We start from the raw sequence: 23271 nt of genomic DNA on the forward strand, positions 1-23271 counted from the left end.
CTTCCATTTTTACGTCCAGCACCCACAACTCAATATTCAATCTACAATTCACGTGTAAAACCAAGTCCCTGTTCTACGTTTTTCTACTTGGATAATCTGTTACACTCAGATGTACATCACAATATGGAAGAAAAGATTTGTCGCTACTTTCATTTCATTGTGACTTTAATGTCAGTTCACTCGGCAGCCACGTTGGCAGCTATCTAGACATTAGGCAAGTACAGCTAATATATACTTGAACTGAGCAAGATTTCAAAAGCTGTCAAGATGTAATTTCTATTACCCAATATGGAATCTAACCTGGCATATCACAAATTCACTGATTATTTAAACTGCTAAGCTGTTAGTTTTCATGTTCTGGCAAATAAATCACAGATATTAACTTATATTATCTACACTACTTAGTTAAAAGATTCTCTAACTAAATTATTTCACTGTAACATCTGATATAACCAATAGTGTCTCACACTTTGTAGCCTTTTTATCTCTTTGTTTGAAACATCTTGTTTTGTTCTCCAGTTGGAGTGTTTGCAGTTATGTCCATGGATTTCCGTTGTGAAGGCTGTTCTGCCAGTAAAATCCTTGAGGTTTCCTCTTCTTTGAAAGAATTTCTTATTAATAAGGTGTCGATTCCAAAAGTTAAATTGAAAAATTCCTTCAAGGATAGGCCGCAACAATTGGCCGCTTGTTCGTCGTGGCTGAGGGAAGTGGTAGGATGAGAGACAGCCTTGTGTGAAGAGACCAGGCCTGCCACTGGAAGCGAAAACTGAGCACTGCCTCTCGAATCTAACAGAGGACATAAAAGATGATAATTCACTGAGGTGTCATCTCATCTGCCAGCTGGAGCCAAAGAGGCCCAGCTGAGCTATAAACCCAGAACCCTGAGTCTGTGCAACTTTTCCATTCAGCAACTGACATCTGACCTTTACCTTAGCACTGGTCTTCACATACCTAGAGGCCAAGCATTGTATATCCAAAAATAAAATAAAATATAAAATAACATAAAATTAAATAAAATCAGCAACTGACATCTGACCTTTATCTTAACACTGTTTTTCACATACCAAGAGGCCAACCATTGTACATCATAAAATAAAATAAAATAAAATAAAATAACGCAATGTGACAACAAAAACTAGAATCGGAGTAATAAATAAAATAAACGACTAGAACTACAGTGACAAAAATAAAATATAGCAATGAAATAAAACATCATCCATATACTGTACCACTACTACTGTGTGTATGTATGTATGTATGTATGTATGTATGTATGTATGTATGCATGCATAGTCTCTAGAACAGAACAAACAGACTCAAGAGTCTCATGATTGGATGTATGAATGAGAATGTGGCATTCTGGCTACTCTCTGTTCATTACTTAATTTTCACAGTAATTCCCCTTCACCATTTGAAAAACAAAAGCAGCTCTGTTTGCAGCACTCACTTTCTTGTGCAGTCTTCCACACAGGCTTGCATGCAATGACACACACATGCAAACTCGCACAGCTCATGCGGTGGGCTGAAGGCACAGCACCGCAAGGAAAGCAAACTGTTATTTTAGGGGACTGGTGGGCCCCATTATCCTTTCACTTGTCCTTTTCTCCTTCTGCTCCTCCTCCACCTTCTTTCAAGTGTTTAGAAAAAAAAAACACGCCCTTAAATGAATGAATCAAACCAGCTGGTCAAAACCTGAGTACCAACAAACCCTAATAAACTTGAGAAACAAGTGTTGATTGAATCCATAAGCATGTAGGTTTGTTTAATCTGCTTCCTCCGCAGCTTTCACATCACACAGTTCTCTAATTGCCATTTAGATTAAAGGTACAGTAGATGAAAACAGGCTGAGTATGCCTTGGGAGATCATAGCATGAGATCATGTGAGTGTAACTTTGTGTAACGCTTACAATGTCGGGTAACTCAGGATAACCCCACTTGAATCTTGCAGGGATCAACATTTGCAGATATAATTTAATGACAATAAAACATCTCACAAAAAAAGACGACATAAGAAAGAAAGTCCCACTTTTTCAGTTAACAGAGCCAACCGTCTGTCTGTAGAGGCATCTCTCATTTTATTTAGCCTAGAAGACATGTGCATTTGCTGGGTGAGCCTGAAAAATACATTGTTATACTAATGAAGATCTATATCAGCGCTATTGGTTATATCAGATGTTACAGTGAAATAATTTAGTTAGAGAATCTTTTAACTAAGTAGTGTTAATGATATAAGTTAATATCTGTGATTTATTTGCCAGAACATGAAAACTAACAGCTTAGCAGTTTAAATAATCGGTAAATTTGTGATATGCCAGGTTAGATTCCATTGTGGATTTTTCAAACAAAGAGATATAAAAAGGCTACAAAGTGTGAGACATGTTAGGCCAGTATTTCTGTAAACAGAGTCCTGACAACCCATATCCATCTCATTGCAAGTTTCCACTGTAAGTTGTACAAATCCTAAAATAAATGCAGGTTTCAGTTTCAATGGAAATCCTAATTATAGCTTTTGGTGGGTGAGAGGCCGAGGCTTAACATAGGCCCCATTAGCTGCTAAAGCAGGAGGGATCCAGGCATCAAAGCAGCTCAGCATGGGCCGCTCAACTGAACTAATCTCAGCCTAACCGCCCAGCACTTTAACCTGTCGCCTGAAACCACGACTGCATCAGGACCACTCTTCCCAGCCAACAGCTGACTGAATTAACTCTGATGGCCTTTATTTAGTCATTTAAACCCATTTCTCTCTTTTTGCTATCTACTTTCTTTTATTTTCCATCCATCTCATTCTCAGAGTCTTCCCCTCAGCTCTATGGGACTGTGGCTTGGCGGCTCTTAAAAGGTCATTAATTATTTCTGGTTAGCTGAAGGGTTTTGTCTCTGTGTGTGGCCGTCTGTTGGACTGTCTGTCTGTCTCTCTCTCTTTCTTCCTCTATTTCATGTACGATGGTGTTTTTTACAGTGATTCTGTCTGTTTATAGTTCTGACACATTCAGAAGCCAACTTTCCAACTATCCATATATTCTAACCTTCTGTCTCTAATCTTAGACCATTTGTTACAGCTCAGTCACTAGTGAGGGATTCTGGACTATATACATGCTTTTGTAGTACCATCAGCCAATCAGCATCTTCAGAGCGTTGTATAGTAAAGACAAGATTTGGCAAGGTCCGACTGGGTCTCTGGTCAGTACTGGTAGTCCTCACCATGCTAGGATACCAGATAAAAGATGGTTTATTCCAGGCTGATCTTCCTGCATTTCCAGTCCTGAGCCACATTCTGTTCTCATCACTGCAGTTAGTGATGGCATCATCAGGGAAAGCTCTGATCGTGACTGGGCCTAAAGGAGGTCACCATCTGGTTAATCGGTTTACTCTTGTTTTGCCATGTAAATCTCACCTGATGCACTGCATAAACATCGAGCATGAGGAGTGGGCAAAAGGTAATAAGGGATGGATGGAAAGTCAAACAGAATGGAGTGAAGAATGGTGATACAATGGGAGAGTGGATGGCCCTCATTATTGCACGGAGTTGGAATCAGTTTTTTGCTGTCCTGATGTCCACAAACATTTATACTGTCTTCAGCTGGGTTTGCACCTCTCTTTTGAAGTAAACCAACTGCTGCCAAATAACTCGCAGATTTATGTCTCTGCTTATGTAAATCACACAAAACTAACCATTTAACATTAATGGAAAGAACAGAATGTAGGGTAAAATGGGACATGATGTGGTCTCTGTTTTCCAAAGCACATTATTGGTTTTTGCTGAGGCTAGGGATTGCTAGGGCTTTGGAGTCATTTTCCCATGCTTTTATTTGTAATAAATATAGACTACTATTCAAAAGTTGTAAAAACTTTCAAGTGGTTTTCTCAAGAAGGCTGCATTTGTTTAATCAATAATACAGTAAAATGCGTAATGTTATAGAACTTTATTGCAGTTTAAAATAACTGTTTTTTTTATTTTAATATCTTTAAAAATGTAATTTCTTCCTGTCATGGCAAAGCTTTATTTTCAGCAGCCATTACTCCAGTCTTCAGTGTCTCATGATCCTTCAGGAATAATAGGGATTCTTCCGGATATGGTGATGTCACAATGTCGCTCATTTAAATAATCACTGTGCTAGAGAAGATGAAGTAGCGTGTTGTCAACACATCGCAGTTATGTTAAGGTGTGTGACATTTCTAGAACAATCTCCAAGCGGTTTGCCAATCACAATGCACTGGGCCAGCTAACCAATCAGAACACATTTCGTATTTCAGAAAGAGGGGTTTCATCAAAAAAGGGACTAAACAGTGTGTTTGAGACAGACTGGGAGGAGAGGTGTTACAATTGTGTAGAATATGTGAAACATAATGGAACATTCAAGTATGAAACCTCCACTTTGTATTCTAATACACCCCAAAAACTAAATAAAGACTTTGTAAAACTGTGATCTATTTTTTTGGATTCTTTGATTAATAGAAAGCCCAAAATAACAGCATTTATTAAAAAAACTTTTTTTTTTTGTTGTTACAATAATCATTGATGGTGGTTTCTTGTTGATTGATGGTATTATGCATTACTTTAAGTACGTAAAACCAAAACTACAAGCAAAACTATTTTTGTCTATTTTTTGTTCATACAGTAGAAGTCAGCACAGTCCAAAACAACATTGGACCCTATTGACTTTTATTGTGTGAACCAAAAAAAAAATTAATTAGATAATTTTCTGTGTTCAAGAAAAGAAAGTACCGGTAGGTCTTAAAGGCTGAGAATATGATAAAATTCTGTCTTCATTTTTGGGGTTAACTATCCACAACTTTCTTTATCCATTTTCAGTCCTTATGATGCATAGTATTTTATTTTTTGGTATGTCTTCTGGTGAATCATGTGCAAGGGTCTGATTTTCTCCTCTCTCTCTCTCTCTCTCTCTCTCTCTCTGCATTCTGGTCCTGCGGGCTCTGCCACATGTTATGCCTCTCTTACAGTGGTCGTACTGTTTACGTGTGTGTTTGTAACAGATGGGTAGCCTTGTATCCAAAAGAAGAAATTGTTTGTCTGTTTCTACTTCACCCTTCATTGATGACTCCCTCACCTTTTCATTCCCCAAACTCTTTCCTCTCTCCTCCATTAGACCACAGTCACGCAGCACCAAACTGACAGATCATTACCAGCATTGTTTGTGGTGAAATCACTCAAGAGCGCCCTACATGTTTCAAAACTCAAACTCTGGGGGTGGGAGTCCACTTTTGCATCAGTTACACACTCTTCTTATTTAAGAGATCTTCCCTCGGGCTGTCCAGCTCACAATGACACTGCTGTGCTCTACGGTTGGCTTCAGTTGCCTGCTGAGTCACCGCGATGCAACTCAGCATCTTCCATCCATTTATGCGTTAGCTCAGTCACTCAGACGTTACAAAGCAACCAAAGATTGTGAAATCATCTCAGATAGATGTACACGTCTACCTTACTATGAGAACAAAACCAGGACATCCAAAGAGGTTGCATTTGCACGATCATATGACATTATTTTGCAGCATTCTTTTACTGTTTGATCGCCACCCATTGCTTTTTTTCTGTCTCCTAACAGAAAGGCAGTCCAGGAAAGTTCTCCATGAATGTACGTCACAATGATGATGACAGACCAGATTCCGCTGGACTTGCCACCACCACTATTGAACGGGGAGGTGGCCATGATTCCACACATGATTAATGTTAATGGGGATGGATCGCAACAGGTGAGCATTACTCTGGGGGGTGCATGAATTGATAATGTATACCTTGAATGCATCATATTCTTAGAGCAGGGATTTTTAATGTGTTGCTAAGGACCTCTAAAAAGATTATCCCCTTCCAATCATGGAAAAAGTAAGTATGTAGAAAAATTGCCACTTAAGTAATTAGCATTTATATTGTCATTGCACAATATTTTTTTTTTGGAAGCTTTGAAACAAATGAAGAATTAATAACATTTTTAACAAAACTATATGCAGGGGTTTTATTTTTTTAGTCAAAAAATGTTTAGCCATCAATGAAATAATTTATTAATTTAATGTTTTTTCCTAGAGAATATATACAGCAAAATATGCAAAACATAATATTTCAGGGAATTGTGGCTAAAAAATTACAATATTAAACCTAGTTATTCAGTTTTGCATATTGAGAATGATTTAATTTAATCATGCTGACTCAACCAATGGAGTGAGTTTGGGCTGGAACTATCTGACCAGTGCAGTTGTTTAGGAAACCTGTTAAAAGACAGTCTTATACTTCCTGTTCCATTTGGTGCACAAAATACACTCTTCAAATTTTAAAAAGGGGAACAAAAATAACATTTCATTTGATGTTCAAGACCATTTTTCTATGGGTTCATGCTGTGCTGAAGGAAGAGTTCACAAGTTGATAAGTTCTTTGAGAGTTAAAAGTGAAAGGTTGACTAGCTTTGTGGCTGCAAGTCAGCCGTTACCTTAAATTCAACTGACATAGGCTCTTTCTCACTAATTCCTGGTGGAAAACAAAGCCAGAAACATCCAGGTCAGTATTTTGGTCAATGAGGAACATTGTAGTCATCTTACATTAGACATTCAAGGAGCACGGCGTACCCTCAGGCATGCTTCACATTTTCCTTTGTACATCTCTCTGTAGATCTGCGCTATCAGAGCAGATCAGTCTGTTCTGATCTGTTCTCCAGGTGCTGCAGATACAGCTCCCTGGCGTGTGTTTCCTCCAGCCAGGGCGGAAAAAGAATCAGACCCTTGAGAGATAAGGAAAAGGGCGTCTGTAGCAGATAGTGAAGGTTATGTGCTTTGGATTCAGCCAGGTCCACGCTTCTCTGCATCACTGAAAAGTAAAACAGACCTCACAACCTGACGAAGTTGTCAATCCCCAGCATTCTTGATTAATTGCTGCATTCAATGTCAGCCTGGTACTGTATGCAAAGGTGCAATGCTTGCATAAGGATGTGGAAGTGTGCATTTGCATTCTGCCAGTATTACACGTCTATGTGTTGTGTGAGTCCTTTATCTGCATTAAGTGTGTGCTTGGAAGAAGAGGGAGGGTAGAACACAAGGTTTTCCTCTGGAAATCCGGCTTGACTCTTCAGTGCATGCCGCCGTTCCCATAGCAACTGCAGCAGCAGCAGACAGTGTGTGTGTGTGTGGACGCAGGAAGTAGGTGCCCAGATCTCCAGGGCTGGAGCGGGGAGATGGGAGGTCCGCCTGACACACGACCATCAGGGCTGTAAAGAAACATAGGGTTCGTGCGACATGGCGGGCCAACTTTTTCGTATCTACAGGCACATTTACACTCTCAACAACCTGTGCACTGAGAACATGATGGTAAGCAGCCTGGAGCAGAAGATGGTATGGCGAGCGGACCATTGCGTGGGGGTGCATTATATTTGCTTTCTTGGCAGTTGTGGTCACTATAGTTTGCTAATGTTCCACGGCTCATTTTAAAGTTATGGATTAGTGCATTTTAAGGCTAGTCAACTTTTTTTCCTGTCTTCGATTGTGTTTGTGGACAAAACTTTGGCATTGCATCTGTGTGATTCCCAGTGTTTTCGCAGGTGATCTTCGTGCAAGTAAATCCTGGTGAGACCTTTACCATCAGAGCAGAGGATGGATCCCTGCAATGCATTCAAGGTATGTTGTGCTTCCTGTCTCATGCAGTTTAACCTGCAACAGGTTCCTCAACCCTGCCATCCCAGGAGTTTGTTTCTGGAGTTTGCGTATATGATTTGTGAAGTGTGGGATGGTGCTGTTGTTCCCTCTGTTCCTGTTTGCGTGGTGTTTTTCTAGCTAATCAAAATCATGATTGGTGTGTTATTGGATTTGGAGCTGGTGTAAACCGATGAGAGGCCGGGCGCAGGAGCACGACTGGCATGCTTCTGAGGATATAAAAGGCAGAGTGTACAATGAGCCTCTTTGTCTCTTTACCCCTTCCTTTAACATTCAGTGTCTTTGTAGCTAATTAACGATGGACAAGATGGATTGTTTGCACAGGCTGCTGTTGGGTTCTCTGAACAGCTGCGCAGATAAGGACAGCTCTCAGAGGAGAGCATTCAATGTTCTTATTTGTTGCCTTTTAACAATCCAAGAATAATACAGGAGACGTGAATGGTATGGTAGCTGGTCACAGTGTTATCAAGTGGAGTGTTATCCAAACTTTTTTTTGTCTTGTTACTATATATATATGTATACTACTGTTTAAAAGTTTGAGGTTTTAAGTAATACATTTATCTAGCAAGGATGCATTAAAGTGACAGTAAAAAGATTTGAAATGTTACATTTCAAATAAAAACTGTTGTTTTACATTTCTATTCATCAATGAATTCTGAAAAACATTGAAAATGTCACAGCTTTTACAAAAATATTAAGCAACAACTGTTCAGCATCAATAATAATGAGAATTTGGTCCCACTTTAGGTGGCCTTAACCATTATATACTTGCATGTAAAAAAAATAAGTGCAATGTATTTATTGTGTTTATATTTTATTGCAAAACACTGAGGTGGGATACAGGTGAGGTTATGGGTGGGTTAAGGTGTAAGGGATGAGTCAACATTTTAATTATAAATGTAATTATAGAAATTAATTACAGATGTAACTACATGCAGGTATTCCTTTTTAATATAATGAAAAATATGTATGTACACAATACGTGCATTGTATCAAATGATTAATTTAAATGTAAGTACATAATAGTTAAGGCCACCTAATATAAAGGGGGACCGAGAATTTTTCCCTGAGCAGCATATCAGCATATAAGTGTGATTTCTAAAGGATCATGTGACTGACGACTGTGGAAATAGCTGCTGAAAACAGTACATTTGAAAATGAATTAAATTAGAAAACATATATTTTGATGTATGTATGTATAGATGTCATATATTATATATAACTTCACATTATTACAGTTTTTTCTGTATTAAGAGTATGCAAATTTCACTGCAATGTCACTTTTAGTAGCGTTTAAGATTCAGACATGCTGAAACAATGTGGCATGTGTGATTATTGGTTTTATACAACCGTCCTATACAATCAAGATAATCACTAATGATTAAGTTTAGACTCTGGCAAGGTGGATGTTTAGACATTTAAACAGGCAAAATCACAGTAGTGTAAGAAAACACTTGTACTTAAGGAAGCATAGCACTGATTTCCCTGCTCAGAAGAGATCTTCAGGTTGTGGAGGCATAGATGGGTGGAGAGCCAGCTGGATGGACTGTGAAGGGCACGCTGTTGTGATAAGGGTCAGAAACAAGGCTCTGTAAGGCTTGGCAACAACATGTTGACACAAGAATAGAACAACAGACCACAGGCCACAGCACTTGCCTTGCATGCTGCCACAATGTGCCTTTGTGTGTTCGTCAGCTTTAGGTCCTCACCTGTGATTCCCAATAGCTCTTTCTTGTGGCATGAATGCATGAACTTTCATCCATTGTAATCTCAGTCAGATTGAGTCATACAATGAAGTGTCCTTGTTGCTGCATTTTTGTCAAACCAGTTCTTCCTATAAGAAAAGCATCAATGCTGTAATTAATGGTTGTACTTGGCTTTAACCTCTCTCTGTGTAAGGTTAAAAACAACAAGGAAGTACTTAGGTCAAGCCTTTCAGGTCGTGCCATTGTGTTGGACAGAAGCACACAAGCACATCCGACGCTTAGTGAAAAGGCTCAGCTTATGGCATCGTGGCATTGGAAAAAAGCAAGGAAAAGCAACCCGGCGAAACAACGAGAACAAGGTGTGGTGCACGGAGGAGAGGGGCATTTCAAACGCACGTGTTTACAGAAAAGGTCACTGGGTTTAATTAGAAGTGTCGACTGAAGCACAGGCTCTGAAGTAGCTGCTTTTTACAGAGAGGCTTCTTTGTCATTATGCAAACCTCAGAGCAGAAGCCTAGATTTAGGATTTTATATAAAGTAACCGCTGTTTAGCCCGTGGACCGCTGGCAACACAGAACGCACAGAGAAAACTTTTTGAAAATGCTTGGGCCAAGATCACATTTGGAGTCGAAAGGTTTAATTTAAAGGGATAGTTCACCCAAAAATGATCGTTCTGTCATCATTTACTCACCTCATGTTGCTCCAAACCTGTATAGAATTCTTCTGCAAAGCATAAAAGAAGATTTTGAGAAATGTTTTGGTCCAAAATGAATGTGGTTCAAGAAAACAACAAAAATATTGGCCCCCGCTCAAAAAGCTTTTTGTGTTATACAGAATTATATGAAGGTGACTAAATGATGACAGATTTCTTTCTTTCTTTTTTTTTTGTGAACTGGTACTTTAAATATGAAAGTTGTTCTCTCAGTCACTTAACGTTTGACAGTAGGTCTCTGGAATCATTGAAGTAGGCTAGTGGAAAAGTGGAAAGAGTAGGCTGTTGGTTAAGAATTTTATAATTAAGGATTCTCTGCTCTTATTGGTCGCTTTGCATCCTCCCTTATCATCATCTTTCATTGCAAAAACAGCACTTTTTCCTGTCTTCCCACATGGAGATCCCACTCACCTCTATTTTTGACACACTTGATGAATGTTGTGCATTATTTTTAGCATCTTAAGCCTCAACTTTTTGACCCAACTCAAATCTTAACCCTTCGCCTGCCAGGATCCATTGTCGGCATTGCAAGCGCTAGTGTCTTTAAGCTTTTTGGCTGAGTGGCAGGTCATTACAGCACTCTGAGCACTATGTTTACTGGAGTTCCAGCCCGCTCCTATCGCTGCTAATTAGAGTGGAAGAGGTTGAACTGTAATCTTTGTCTTGTTTAAACAGGGTGACCTTTCTCTTTTTCCAGGGGACCGCTTAACAACCCTCTGCCACAGTCCGTTCTCAGCAGTAAGGCCGCTTCGTGCTGCTTTCCCACACTTTTGCAAATAGAGGGAGGTCCTGCTGTTTGTGTTCAGCCTATTGCTCGTTGTCTGTTTTGTGTTTCTGTGTGTGTGTGTGCCCCTTTTTTTGTTTTGTTGTGAGGTCAAGGTAGTGTGTGAAGGCGTTATCTCCAGCATTTCCTGGCCGAGAAAGAGCACAGTTGTGTTTTGACTAGCCTAGCGTAGAAATGTGGTGTTTATGAAGGGCAGGTAAAGCAAGTTTTGAGGTTAACTAGGGACACTGGTTCCATTTGAAGGGGCATTCCAGCCATCTGTGAGCACTTCCTGTTTGTCATTTACCCGAGGTCCTGGCCTGATCAGCCAGCTACTTTAATCTCTAATGCTTTTGGACAGACATTAACCATTTTCATTCTTCAGTATCTGCTGATAAGGCACTAACTATTTTAGTCATGAAAACATGAAATGGCTTTCGCAGCCCATTTTTTTACTTCTTTAATGTAACATTTCCTAGTTGAACAGGATATTCAGTGAGAAGAAAATGTAGGTTGGTGCTTGGTTTTATCGAATTGGACCAGATTGACTGGTTCTATGATGAAGATTAGTTGCTTAAACAATGCCTAGTTAGAATCTTTGTTTTTGTTTTTAGTTATTGGTTAGGATTTTGGGATTGTGTGTGATAATCAGAAAAGGAAAGTTGGTTCATAGGTATAGAAAATTCTCATGTTTTAATGTTGCACAAAGAAAAACTGCAAAACTTCATTCACAAATGAATTTGTTATTAAAATGTGTATTAAAAGTAAGTCTATTGTGACATTTTCATATATATTTTAATAATAGATAGTGCACCAAATATATAACCTGAGAGTATCTTATGATTGTTGAACATGGGGCAACTGTAGTGTAGATATTTATAATGACAGTCAAAACAAATTGTGGATGTAATGCATCTCAGTAAATATGAACATAAAATCACAAGCATGTATTGATTTCACAGTGTTTTCTTGGCAGTTTGATACGCAATTGAATGAAGATTTCACAGTTGAATAAGCCTGCAATTCCTCTTCACTCCAGCTTGATGAAATTGCACAAAAAGCCCCAGTATCTGTGTCTGTACTGTGAGTATGTTTGTGTAATTAAGTGTGTTTTATTGTTTCTGCTCTGAGGAGCCATGGAGAACAGCTTCTCTGGTGTAATTACGGCTTTTGCTGAGAGCACATTATTCTCATCTGCACGCCGTAATTTAGCAATGATACACGGCAAAAGCACTGCAGTCAGCAAGCACTGAATCTGATTTTCTGCACAACACACACCAAAAAGATTTCATTTATGCCTCGGAAAGCATATCAAAATAAAACATGCTGAATTAATTTGTCAGGATCCCAAGGGAGTCAATATTGGCCAGAAAAAGAAAAATGAACAAGGAAGACGTGTTGCGTTCTCCAACCGAAAGAGGACAAAAGTGTTCTTGTCCTTGCCATTGGACTGTATCTACAGTACATTGACTGAAGGTCATTAGCTATCTTTAGAAAAGCCTCATGAATGGCTATTGTGGCATGAAGTGAGTGACTTTCTCAGCTTACTGTACTCCTACAAAGCACCGAGACAGAGAGGCAGACATTTCATGCCACAGACTCTGCCGAGTAGGAATGGACTAAGAGTGATGGACAGATAAAATACAGAATCTGAACTGTAACCCTGAAGGCAGCTTTCCTGTCTCCTGCAGAGGTTTTACAGAGGTGAAAGTGTGTTACAGTCCCTCCTTTAGGGTTTATTTATGTATGTGCACAAAGCAGCTGGTGTTCCGTTTATGTTTGGGAGCCTTGTCGCCTAAGAAACGGGTCTAGTGATAGATAATATGTCAGCTGGAGAAGACACTCAGGTAATGTGCAATAGCATGTGTTGATGAAGTATAACTTTCTGAAGGAACCCAGAATAAGAGTTCAGTATTGACTCTGATTATTAAATCATTCCTTGTATCACTTCTTGTAGGGGATCGAAGCAGCAACCTTTTAGTTATCAGCCCTTGACTTTAACCTTTAAGCTACAGCTACCCAGAGAAGACAATCAGTCCAGTCGTACATGTTTTGAATGGTTTAAAGAGTGCATTTAAAGACATTGAAAGATCTTGATTTGAGAAATTACTCTCAATAGCTCAGTAGAAGCTATGGGGGTGATTTGTTGTCCAGACAGTAAAGATGAATGCATGGATTTGTCAGAATGCGCAAGTTTTCTTTGCTGGATGGTTTAAGTGACCACCAGAGCACCATCAGATCCCAGAGACCTGGAATGCATACACAATTCAATAACATTTTACAAGAAAGTTCTATGTTTACATTAGTTAATGCAAGTGCTACCATGGATTTAAAATAATCAATATTTTTTTACAACAAATTTAAATTGAATAATGTTAATTCATTTTACATTTTTAGCATTTTAAGTGAAATTTAATTATAAATAATGTTAATTTTAAGCATGGATTAAAATTATAAAATTATATATAAAAGTATAACATAGTTTCATTTATTATAAATAAACATGAATTAATCATGAATAACTGTATATCTATAAGTAAAAAAAAAAAAAAAAACTTGCTGTAAAAATATTGTTCTTTTTTATTTCATGATGCATTTGGACATTTTTATGAGGTGTTTCCCATAATTAAATTCTAGAAATTAAGAGAGAGATTGATGTCTCCTGGCCTATAAGATGCAAAAGGTCAGGTGTGCTATCTGAAGAATGTGCTCTCAGGTCTGATTTTCTTAAATCTGTTAAAGATCCAGAGTAAACACTAACAAACTTGACACTCATACGTGATCACTACAGTTTCCAACAAAAAAAGGTCTGTGGGACGTGTGGTGGCTCATGGAGAAGAGCAGATTCCCTGAAAAAGACAAAGGATAGGCGAATGAAGAGAATTCCTCCTGTCTGCTGGCCCAAGCTCAAGCGAGGAGAGCAGTGTGGGGTGAGAGGGTTCTTTTGGACAAGGCCCGGTGACCGTGGCCAGAGAGGCACGGCCCGAGACGATTTGCCCCGCTTATTCCAGATGTGCCTTACAGGCTTTGGCAGAAGATTAAAGCTCTGCTGCCCATTCCTCAGCCACACCCTATCAGAGCTGAGCGAGTGAGCGAGAAGAAAGGAAAGAGTGTGAGCACATCAGGTCTGCATACCAGAGCCTCTTTAGATCTTTGCAGTTTCAGCATAATGTAACTTAAAAATGTTCCTTGCAGATCATTCCAGTATCATAACCAAATATTAGAGCACAGGAGTCCAAAACCAAACCCTACATGGAAACTAGATTTCATCAGGAAAGAATGTGAGCTCCAGTGAGGTTTTAGCTGTGCGACTTGGTGTGGCACCAGGGTAATTTGGTGTGATGAGGATCAGAAGGCAAGAAGGAAGAACCCGGATGTGCCTTCTTGTGCTTGTGACCTGAACTTGTAGATTCTTTAGGAAGGTCAAGGATTGCATGAGATCTCTTTGAGAGTTTAAAAAAAAAAGACGAGTCATTTTAATGCAGTGTTAGTTTTTTATTATTATTATTTTAAGTCATATAGTTTTAGTGTTTGGATGAAAATATCTTTTAAATTTAGTCTTTTGTTTAATAATGTCCTATTCATTAATTATTAATAAATATCACAGTAAGTCTAAAATGGCATCTACACTCATGTTTGAAAGTTTGGGTCACTAAGATTTATCAAGGAACCCTGAAAAAAAAAAGGATCATGGTATCATAAAAATATTCAGCAGCACAACAATTTTCAACATTGACAACAATAAGAAATGTTTCTTGAGCAGCATATCAGCATATTAGAATGATTTCTATTGGATCATGTGACCCTGAAGACTTGAGTAATGATGCTGAAACTTCAGCTTTGCATTACAGGAATAAATTACATTTTAAAAATATAATAAAATGGGAAACACCTAATTACAGGTTTTACTGCATTTTTAATCCAATAAATTGCAGATTGTAAAGGCAGATGCTGACTCCAAACATTTTAGCAGTAGTGTAATTTTAGTTAACAGGAGTGCAAAATAAATTCAGTACAAATATTCAGATCAACATTACAATACGTAACTTAATTCAAGTTCATTTGTGCAAGTTATTTTGTGGTAGATATCTGATTACAGAAGTGTGTAGATTGGGTTACCTGGGTTATTATTTTGCTGTTATTTTTTCTCAACAACAGTATGTTTTTAGTTAAAATTGTTTTATTTTGCCATGTATTTCTCATTTGTCAGTGGATGCTTGTGTCAGAGGGAATTTTTTGTTGCGTGATGTAGCATCACTTGCGCAAACCCTTGTATTTTTTTTCATATGACTCACCATCCTCATTGAATTTGATGTTTAGGTAGTGCTCTCTGACATACTGAACTGTCGTCTAGGTTTACAAGGACGGCTTATTCAGGATTGGTCAGATTTTCAACATGATTTTGGACCTCAAATGGCTGAGGAGAGGCATCTTTTCTCCTCATTTCAACTTACATCTGTCTGAAAGGTTTAGGAGGCCAGATGCAGCTCTTCCAAGAACCATTGCTAATATTCCTTTGAAATAAAGGGGGCTTTAGTGAAACTGGGTTGGCTGTTCTCAAATCTCAGACTGACCTGAGCTCCCAGAGTCTTTTGCTCCGCTCTCTCTCCTCCCCTTGGCCAGACACTTGCGTCCTGTCTTCTGTTTTTAATCTCTCCTCGTGCCTTTCTGCATTCTCACCGTCTCACTGGGAGTCTAGTCCTCCTTCTACAGTAATATTCCTTTGCTCACTCCTCTCTCTCTCTCTCTCTCTCTCTCTCTCTCTCTCTCTCTCTCTCTCTCTCTCTCTCTCTCTCTCCGTAGGCAGTCTGCTCCAGACAGCTTGAGTGCGACCTGGCAGCAGTTTTGTTTCCTGCTGACGTGGCTCTGCTATATCAGGGCTGCTGAAATCCCTCTCCCTCTCTCTCTACCTCCCTCCATCTCCTTTACTTCCTGCTTCAGTAGCTGGCAGTCTATACTTCACTCTCACAAAACAGTCCCACAGGCCTTTAATACCGATCAGACGGTTTGCTTTCATTTGGATCTGGTCGTTTCTTCGTGGTGGCATATGGAACGGAGTTGAGTATGGCTGGTGTGGTGCTGTGCCATGTCTGTCCTGCTGTGCTCCAGCTGAGGAGTCTGTGGTCTGTGCCGGAGCCAACGATGGACACGGCTCTCCGAAACATTTCGCTGATGCAAACTCTTCTGTGTGGAGACAGAATGTAGCAGTTTAAAAGGACAGGAAACCCAAAATGAAAATTCTACCATAATCTATAGTCATCCTGCTGCCTAGTTGTTTTGTCTAGTCATTTAGTCCTATGTCACTTTTTTGTTCCCTCAGAAATTATTTTTTTTTAGATTACCAAATCTGCATTACTAGTGCTCTACAGAGCATATGGTGATGGAAAACACATGAGGTGGAAAAATATATATGTCAATGCTTTTGCATTTTTTCGGAAAGTTTTGCATTGTATTCACACACGAAACTTTGCATTTGCTCATAAATAACCACATTTGACTGGTTCACCTCTGATGATTGTGGCAACGTAGTTTACAAACAGTAATATTAAAAAAAAAAAAAACTTTAAATTAAATATTTTGTTTATTTTATGACACAAATCTATTTTTGTGAGTGTATGTTTATATATATATATATATATATATATATATATATATATATAATATATATATATATATATATATATATATATATATATATATATATATTCACTTTCAGTGTGTGTGTGTATATATATATATATATATATATATATATATATATATATATATATATATAATATATATATATATATATATATATATATATATACACACACACATATAATGTGTGCATGTATTAAATGTTATAAATATTGTATTTTTGGGCCAGCTTTAAAGTTGTATTACATTTTTGTGGTATTCCAATCATCCTAAAACGTTTTGAACAACACAAACTGCTGATTTCATCCAGATCAAAACCAAGATTGGATTTTGTGATTTAATCTGATTTCAGAATACTTTTTTTTCTTTATAACAACCCATTTTCAAGATTTGATCTGATCAGATTATATTTGAACACCTGGCCCCTAACGATCACTTAATCCTTAAAAACACAAATTCAGTAACACTGTTAAATGTAATCTTTACCAAATCACAAAATTAATATTTCTTTTTCATATTGTACATTGTTGTGATGTCTAATTCACGTGTAGAATAAATCAATTGTACTTTTACTTTTAATAATTGTAATAATAATTGTATTTTTAATGTTTAATTTGAATATTGCCTATTTATTATTCATCAGCCATAACATAAAAATGATTAACATTTGTTAACCATAAAATGATTGGCTATAAAAAAAAGTATATTAAAATGTTAGCCTTTCATCTAAATAAGTTTATTTAATTTTTTTTATTAATAATTTATTTATTTTTCAAAGTTTAAATGTAATATTAGCCATTTATCAACTAGCCTCAACGTGGAACATAAATATTATTGGTATTGACAGAATGATGTATTATCTGTATTATCCATACAACTCTGCATTAAATTGATGCCACGTTGACATTCAGAGGTGGGACTCTTTGGCTTACAAGAGAAGTGTTTGGAAACAATTTTGAAAAAATATATATATATATTTTCACATTTGCATGTATGTGGTGATGTGATGTTGGTGCCTCAGAAATGACTAATTTTGGCTCTCTTGGTGAATTCACAATATGAAAGCCAGTGTAGATGGTATGATTTCCAGTGAATTTTTAGGAGAACTATCCCTTTAAGCAAACAGCTTGTTTGGTTCCCACCTCCCACCTTGTGGAAATGGTAAAAGAGGACGAGAGCTCAGCGGGAGCTTTTCCTCTAGGTCTTGTAGGACTTCCTCTTGTACGTCTTCAGCTAAAGGTACTCTGTGACTCATGAGTGGGTCATTGTTATCTCCTTGTATGCTGCTTAGCGTGGGGGCAATCCAGAATAATAAAACGACAGACCAGCGGAAAGATGTTTACACACACACTGTCCATCTAAATGAGATGATCTGCAGCTTGGCACTTCATCTGAACCTCTCTGTTGTCTGTGGAAGAGTGAGATTTCTTTTATGTGTTATTTCAACACATACTGTACCTTATGCTAGTGTCAAAATGCTATTGCATTTAATGAGCCCAAAAGCCATAAAAACAGAAGAGGATGCCGGAGGCATAGCACACACCACACTCATATACAACCTCCCCCCTGAGAGTTCTCCTCTAATCGGTCCCTAGGAGCCACAGGCTCCAACTTAACCGTTCCTCTCATGTTAATGGAAACCATTAACTTGTTTGCTGGAGTCAGTAACATCCTCATAACCAGTGTATGTATGTGTGTGTGCATACGTGTCTTGCGTTAAAGGAATGGCAGTTTTTAGTCTCACAAAAAAGAAGTATCCTGAAATATAATATGAGTAGCAGTAGATATCAGGTATTCAGTGTGTTTTTTACTATGTAAAACAGGTTTAAACCTTAGTGAGGTGCAGCCTGCTGTCAGCTGTATTTTCTAGCATAGCATGCTAACTGAAATTGAATGTCATAATCCCAGAATGCATTGCAACATTGACTGAATTGAACATTATACATGTGCGTAAGAGATGAGCACTGAAGATTGAATTGTTTACAGTTGATTCTACAGTCTGATGTTAGCATGTTTCTAAGATAATTTATTATTCGAATAAGCTGAAAACAAACTTAGCACATTCACATATTAAACAGTACATTTTTAACAAGATAAAACTATTTTTGATGCTTTAAGGTTTAATAATGATAATGTAATATGGTCACTATTCTTCACTATGCAGTGTTCCAGCAAGCCGTGCTTTTTGCTAAACTCAGGGTTTGTTTCTTTTATCTGGTTCTTCTGGCTGAAGATAGCAGATTAGGGAGAAGAACGTGAGGCCTGGGTCTGATAGCACCGTGAGGGACTGTGAATTTCAGCTATGGGAAGCATGGGCTTATCCTCACTCTTAAGACTGGAAGGCATTCAGGCATTCTTTTGCTTGTCCTTTCAGAGAAAGTTCAGCTAGACTTTGAGTCTTATGAGGCCAGACTCAGGATAGATGTGCTGCACACACGTTTGTGTCGAGCCATCAGCGGTGTGAACTGCAGTTTTCCAGCATAATGATCTGTCAGATATTTGCTTGATGATTTTTGGCATGGGTTGATATTGATGTTAGTTACAGTTGATTTTTGTTTATTTTCCAGTGGGTGACAGTTGAACATGTGTATGTATGTTTGTGTGTGTGTGATTATGTTTTGAAAATAAGTTTTTATTATTGTAGAGGATGATTTATTATTATTATTATTATTATTATTATTATTATTATTATTATTATTATTATTATTATTATTATTATTATAAATAAATGCAAATATTATTACTTATTGTTAGCCATGATAAATAACTAATAATAACCTAAATTAGTATTGTTATTGATATTACGTGCTGTCAAACTATTAATTGTACTGTAAGTTTTTGTTTACATAATATATGTGTGTGTACTGTGTATATTTATTATGTATATATTATATATTATTATAAGTATATATTACACATGCTTGTATATATTTAAGAAAAATATGTTGTTTATATATTTAATATATTTATATGATATAATTTATATTAATATAAATATATACATGTAAACATGTAAATATTTTCAAAATATATGCTTTGTGTGTGTCTTTATATGTACATAAATATACACAGTACACACACACACACACACACACACATATTATGTAAACAAAAACTTTTATTTTGGATGCGATTAATTGCGATTCATCGTTTGACATCACTAATATTAATAATATTAGTTGTGTTTTTGTTTTGTTTGTTTTTCGTTTTGGTTGGGTTTTTAATTTTGTTTGGTGGGTTTTTTTTTTTTTTAGTTTTGTTTTTGTTTGTTTGTTTTTTTCCAGTCCACCACAGTAAACTACTAATCTGTTGTTCTGTTTATCCTTCATTTGAGACTAATTTAGCATCCACCATCACAAGCTTGTCAGTCAGGCATCTTTCATACCAGCGACAAGATGAAAGAGGAAAGCATAATTGTGTTTACTGATTGTCCTTGAGGAGAGACATCTGTTTGATTTGAACCACATCAAGTGCAGTGCAAAAATCTGCTCTTTCATTTTATCACTCTCTCCTTTTCCCTCTTTCACACACACACATTCTCATATATGTACTCCACCCTTTTCTTCTGTTTTCTCATAGAAGCTTGAATACGTTTTTTAGGTCCTCAAGAATGGCTGGATGGAGCTCCTGGCCTGATTCTTGCTCACAAATGTCTGGGTTTGTAGAGCTGGGGTGGAGGGGCTTGGCTGATGTGTGAGACTGACTGGGATGAAGGTGCTGTGGGGAAACCGAGCTGGATGCATGACTCTCTGAGATCTGAACGATAAGGAGCTTGTGTGAGTTTCCACAACAGCCCTTCGCCAGGCATGCATCCCTGGGGCTGAACCGCTTTACACATGGTGAAAAGAGGATGAAGGAGGGATGATGAAGGAAGCGATAGCCACAGAGCACATGGTGCTCATTTACTCCAGCAGAAAAGCTGCATTCTGATGCGAAGGGTCGGACTCACCAGCACTTTCATAAACGCTACAATCTCTCAGCTGAGATGAAAATCTCTTTCCAGAACAATGTTACAGCTACGATTGAGATGGTGTAGCGATATTTCAGTGAAGAGGTCTTTGGAGAGCTGTACTAGTGTAGAGCCTGTATAGGACGTCCTGCTGTGGGCACCAATGGAAGTCTGTTTGTTAGTGCTTTAAATGGGATTAATTAAAGGAATAGTTCACACAAAAATTTAAATGGTCATTATATACTCACCCTCATTTCATACTCATTCCAAACTTGTCTTCTTTCTTCTGTGGAAAACAAAACAAAAAGATATGTTGAGGAAACACTCAAGGATTGTATAAAAAAGTGTAACTTATTTTGGTGTTTTGTGCCATTTTTTTCTCCCTAGAACTGGATCGGAACAAAACAGGCTGTATTCAAACCCACAGCTATCGCATTAGCACCACTGATCAACATATATTTGAATCAAATGTGCTAATCATTAGGCCGCAGCTCTGAGAAATTAAACTAAAATGCACTGAAAGCAGAAATCCACTGGTCTGCTGCCATTCTGGCTTTGCTTCAGCATCAGACTTTTCTGGCTTGAAGAGCACTTGAGCTTGTTTTAACTGTTGGCTGCATTTTTAAGGCCGGTTCTCAAGGCCAAAATTGACAAGAACCTTCCTGGACACCGTAGTTCTGTTTTGTTTACAGGATATTTGGGGAGGAACAGTATCCAGGGGAACTAATGAGGAGAAGTGTGAGAGCGGACTATTTTCAGAGAGCTTATCTGAAGGGCAGAGCAGGACACGGTGTAGTCTCAACCCCTTCATTCCTGTCACATGATTTCAGGCCGCGTCCCCCTCCTCTAAACACCCAGCATTACTGAACCACACTTACAGGAGACACCGAGAGGATGTAGCTTGTGTGTGTGTGGTATTTACACGTCATCGCTGGCTCCAGGTGTGTAACTGGGGCGATGAATGTGTAAAGAGTGAGAAGGCTACAGTAAACACAGCTGTTGAAACACACAGTGCTAACTGCCCTTCCCAAAGTCCAGTTCTCGCCATGCCGACTAGCTTACAGCGTTATCCTGACCCGTTTGTGCAGATACTAGGATTGGGAATCATTACCCTTTTAACTTAATGATTCCAGTTCTTTGGCAATTCCTTTGACGCTTTTTTTTATTGATTATTCAGGAGAGAATAGACAATCATTTGAAAGTAATTCAGTTTGCATTTAGTGATCTTTAGCAGCAGTTTTTAAAACATAAGTGGTGTCATTAATCACGATTACAGCTTTAAGTGATGCTCAATTCCATCTGGGCTTCATCTGCAAGCAGCAATATATCAAATGTACAGTACGTGATCCCATTGCATCCTTTAGCTTGATGCAAATTTTACAGGCATTACACTTTCTCTTTTAGTCCATCTAGGAATTTCACAGGCTTGACTTTAATATTTATCTGTATCTGTATTTCTGTACATAAGCTCATCAATTTTGATCTGTTTCATTGTTTCTTCTAAGACAAATTTTTAAACAGTAGCATCAAGTGAATTGTTAACTGGTGTTTGATTAGTTGGTTAAACATCTACGTTCATAGAATTAATATTTTCTTCTAAAAGGTACAAATACTTTTGGTTAGTATGTCTATCCATGCCATTCAACACTAGTGGAAAAGAATGTGAAAATTTGCAGGCGTTGAAGGTGCTTAAGAACTTTACAGCTTTTTAGGGACTAAATTGCCTGATAATCCTGCCATTACAACAGTTTGACTGTGCAGAAAAAGGTTTCCAGGCAATAGAAAAGAAGGTCATTGAGTTTGTTTAGTATTCTGTTAAATCTTGAGCCATTTCCGGTACTGAGAACTGTAGTGTGTGTTGTTAATGGAGAGCAGAACGTCTTGCAGACTGCCAGTGGAGTATTACAATGCTGGCCAGTGGAGATGGCTGCAAGCTCTAGTCATCTGTAGGCCATCTGACCCACACACACTCACACCTGTGGGGCAGGTAATGTTTACAGATGTGCAGATGAGGGTGAAGTCATGTCCTTGTGAGTCGCTTCTCTTTGAAGCACATCAAAGACAGCAAACACACACTCACATGCGTGCTGTACACTCCTCCCTCTCATCACCCCAGTCCCCATCCTCCTCCTCAGAGTTATGAGCTTATAAAAACATTACACTTGCTAAAGTGATCCCCAAAGGAGGCTTTGAAAGACATTTTAAACAAGTGCTCCCTCTTCAACTTTGACGTGTGTTCCCCTCTGAACTTGACTTGTAAAAACACGGATTGGCTTTTAAAGTGTAGCTGTGGTGATCTGATCAGATGATGAACTAGTACAGGTGGTGAGCCACTATACAGGCTCAACAATTTATGGTTTATATATTCATTTATTTTTTGCCCTGCCAACAAATTACTCACTGGCTCTGCCACAAAAAACAGTGTTGTTTTAATATATATATATAATCATTTTAATTCAATAAAGAAAATCTATTTTTAATAGTTTTAATTTTCTATTTTAGCTAACAACAAATATCATTTTATTTTTTAGGAATGTTTTATTCTACAATAAGTTAGTATAATTTACAGTATGAAAAAAATGAATTTTTTTTAAGATTTGAAAAAAATACTTTTAGCAGTGTTATTGAATAATTAGTTTTCAAAACACAAAGATCTAAATGTAAAAATTAAGGAAAATAAGCAACACATTTGTATTTGTGGAAAATATTTATATAAAAATTTATATAAATATAAAGATTTATATTTTCTATAAAATATGAAGGCTTATTTGTTTATTTACAATATTTAAAAACTACGTTTTTAATTGGGAATAATAGTAATTCTGGCAACTCACAAACTAGTTTATTT

The 23271-nt window shown here is 37.7% G+C and overlaps 1 protein-coding gene across 1 annotated transcript in view; it reads left to right on the forward strand.

Moving 5' to 3' along the window:
* The window catches only part of LOC109105100 (fibronectin type III domain-containing protein 3B-like), a 127581-nt gene that overhangs the window by 28196 nt on the left and 76114 nt on the right, over positions 1 to 23271 (forward strand). The window contains exons 2-3 of the mRNA XM_042718267.1: positions 5565 to 5712; positions 7542 to 7617. Coding sequence (XP_042574201.1) covers positions 5593 to 5712; positions 7542 to 7617 — 196 coding nt within the window. The 5' untranslated portion in view covers positions 5565 to 5592. The remainder of the gene's footprint in view (positions 1 to 5564; positions 5713 to 7541; positions 7618 to 23271) is intronic.

The sequence above is a fragment of the Cyprinus carpio genome, chromosome B2, assembly GCF_018340385.1.
Source record: "Cyprinus carpio isolate SPL01 chromosome B2, ASM1834038v1, whole genome shotgun sequence".
Taxonomy (NCBI): Eukaryota; Metazoa; Chordata; class Actinopteri; order Cypriniformes; family Cyprinidae; genus Cyprinus; species Cyprinus carpio.